The sequence below is a fragment of the Pteropus alecto genome, unplaced genomic scaffold, assembly GCF_000325575.1.
Source record: "Pteropus alecto unplaced genomic scaffold, ASM32557v1 scaffold155, whole genome shotgun sequence".
NCBI classification, from domain to species: Eukaryota; Metazoa; Chordata; class Mammalia; order Chiroptera; family Pteropodidae; genus Pteropus; species Pteropus alecto.
The window spans coordinates 15030344-15033152 of NW_006438113.1; the positions used below are offsets into that span (position 1 = coordinate 15030344).

The following is a 2809-nucleotide window of genomic DNA, read 5'->3' on the forward strand; positions in this document are numbered from 1 at the left end:
GTCATTGTTTTCACCAAAAATGTTATGTACTTTGAAGTCAGGTAAGTGGAAGGAGGGATATTACATCAGCATTTATGGCCCAATTTTTAAATCAAAATTTTATGTATAGCTTGGTTTATTTAGAATAAATCTGATTTATTCATATCGAACTGTTGTTCATAACTTGTATGCCATCCCCTTGGCATATCTTAGACTAGTAGAGCTTATAACTCTATAGTTATTATAGGTCAATTTAAAAATTTGCATTAGAAAACAGTCCATCCCTGAGGTAGGTTTAATTATTACTCTATTTTATCAGTGAAATGAAACTGGTATAGATTTAATTATTACCCCATTTTGTTGATGAGGAAATAGAGGTTTAAGGAGGTTAAATAATTTTCTCAAAGGTATAGCTAGGAAGCAGTAGGAAGCTGGGATTTGAAGCTTTGCAGTGTGATGTCAGATCCAATCAGTCATGTGCTTGGTTCTCAAGTTAGAATCCTGTGAGGATTTTCCCCACTCTAGGCCCCAGCAAACCAAACTTGGGCCCCCTCGCAGCAAAGGACAGCACTGCCAGAGACTCTAAGACAACACAACAGTGACTAAAATATGTACGAACACTTAACGAAGTTTATTTTCCTATTTCTTTATTCCTTTTCAAACAGTTTTCTGATTGATAAAATGAGACTCTTTTTTTTTTTTTGGTCCAGAGAACGTGAATAATACTCTCACCTTTGTCACACTGAGTGGGGAACTGAAGGCCAGAAAAGAAGAGGATGGTATTGTCCTGGACTTGCCTCTTTATCCTGCTCACCCCCAGGTCAGCTCTTTCTCACTGCTACCATAAACTGTGTACAACTAGCAGCTTGCCTGTTTTCTAATGGTTTTGTCTTTTTTCCCCACCTAGGACTTCCATGAAGTGAAGGACTTGATAAAGGTTGGTAAAAGGAATCAAACCTGAGTTTGTGTGATTTGGTCACTTGTTATTGTTTGAACACAAAGATTCGGTACCATTTGAACCTAAAAGATAGGCCTTCTACTAGTATCAGTGTTTCTGTCTAAGCTTGGGTGAATTTTAATATTGAATCTATTCGGTGAGAATGTTAACCAGTTTTCCCTGACTCTTCATTGTCAGCATTAGCCTCCATGGTAGGTGGAGAGAGAAGAGACTGCTGTGTGGCGGGCTGAGACTGAAAAAAAAAAAAATGAGAACTGCCCAGCAACTGTCGGTGTCCCTAATTTCTGTGATGGAGGAGGAGGCTGAGGTGGAGGGTCTGTGCTTTATGGAGTAGCATAGGAAAACGTGGGAACCTCAACAGAGAAGACAACGTACATAGCCTGGCCTTCTCAAGGGGTCTATGTAGGAGTGGGGCGGTGGGGTGACAATGATATCGTCATCATCATCATCATTGAAAACATTTTTGAGAATCTTCCCTGTGCAGTACCATGTGCTAATAAGCATTTCACATGCATTATTTCATTTAATTCTGCTACCTGGTAAAATAGACACTGTAATTGTCTGATAGAGGTTCCAGTGGGCCAGAGCAGCCCTGGATGACCAGGTGCTTAGTTTGTAGAGAATGAAGGGCCAAGATCGGGACTAGGGCAAGGGCTGCCATGAGAAAAAACGATTCCATAAAACAGCTTATTGTGGGTACCAGTAGGGTATTTCTCAGTGAATTTTCAACTACAGCATTTATAATCTAGTGTTTTGCTTTATCTAAGTTTTCAAAGAGTATAAGCAAACACCATGGATTCTGTTCTGATTTTACACTCAGCCTCACCTATGGCTTGGGTTTTGGGAGATAAGCCAAATCCACAAATGAACTGCCTTAGGCATGTTGGTAGAAAAAATGGAAAATATTCATAATGGTAGACCTTGTTCATGGTAGAAAGAATTTCATTTGATCTCTCTAAGCCTCAGGGTCAGCATTTGTTAAAATGGGAATGATATGGGGTTATTTGTCATGAGTGTTATCATTTTGTATTCCTAGAAACTGGCAATAAGATCCCCAGCTGAGAATTAAACTTTCAAATCACATAAGAATCCATGCAGAGAAGGGCTGGATAAATGTTCAGAGAGACCGAAAAGCCCTGGAGAGCAGATGGGATCTGGCTGCAGGAATTACCATTCCTATAAAGAAGGACATTGGTCAGCTGTGGTTACAGAGGCAGATAGCCCAGGCACCACCCAAAGTGCAAGAAGTCAGCTTTGGGATCAGGAGCATCTCACTCCCTAAAGAGAGTTGGAAAGCCTGAAGCCACCTAATGACTGCCAGACAACTAACTACTATGTCATCACCATTGCCATCTGCTCTGCCAGTGGTTGTTCCAAAGGATGACCTGGAGGGACTTTTGTCTCCTCATAATCCTCCTCAGCACCCCAACTCAACAGATAAACAAACAATGTTATTGAAAACGAGCAAGATTATGTGCAGTCTTAGGTAAAGGGTGAATCAAGATATCTTTATTTTTATTTAAAAAAAAATTTGTATTATTATTTTTTTGCAATTTTTAAAATTTAGTTTCAAGTATACATTGGTTAGACATCTATATAGTTCATAAAATGATTCCCCCAATTGCACCCTCCCTCCGCTGACTCTTCACCTAGCCAATGTATTAATGCTAACTGCATTCCCTATGCCGTGCTCCCCATCCTTGTGACCATCCATCAGCTACTAATTTGTGACTCCATTATATCTGGATTTGTGTTCTCTTCTCTCATATGGCTTCTGCTTCTTTGTTTTCCCATGGTGTCTGCCTTTCCCTGTCTGTTTCTACGTACTAAGAAAAGCTCCTAAGTCTCCCGGCCTTAGTGTGGATTTGGGAA

At 40.2% G+C, this 2809-nt stretch overlaps 1 protein-coding gene across 2 annotated transcripts in view; it reads left to right on the forward strand.

Annotated features, from left to right (window-relative positions):
* PBLD (phenazine biosynthesis like protein domain containing) overlaps positions 1-2809 on the forward strand; it is a 40228-nt gene that overhangs the window by 30726 nt on the left and 6693 nt on the right. For both annotated transcript variants that reach the window (XM_006915581.3, XM_025049420.1), the window contains exons 5-6: positions 690-799; positions 887-916. In XM_006915581.3, coding sequence (XP_006915643.1) covers positions 690-799; positions 887-916 — 140 coding nt within the window. The remainder of the gene's footprint in view (positions 1-689; positions 800-886; positions 917-2809) is intronic.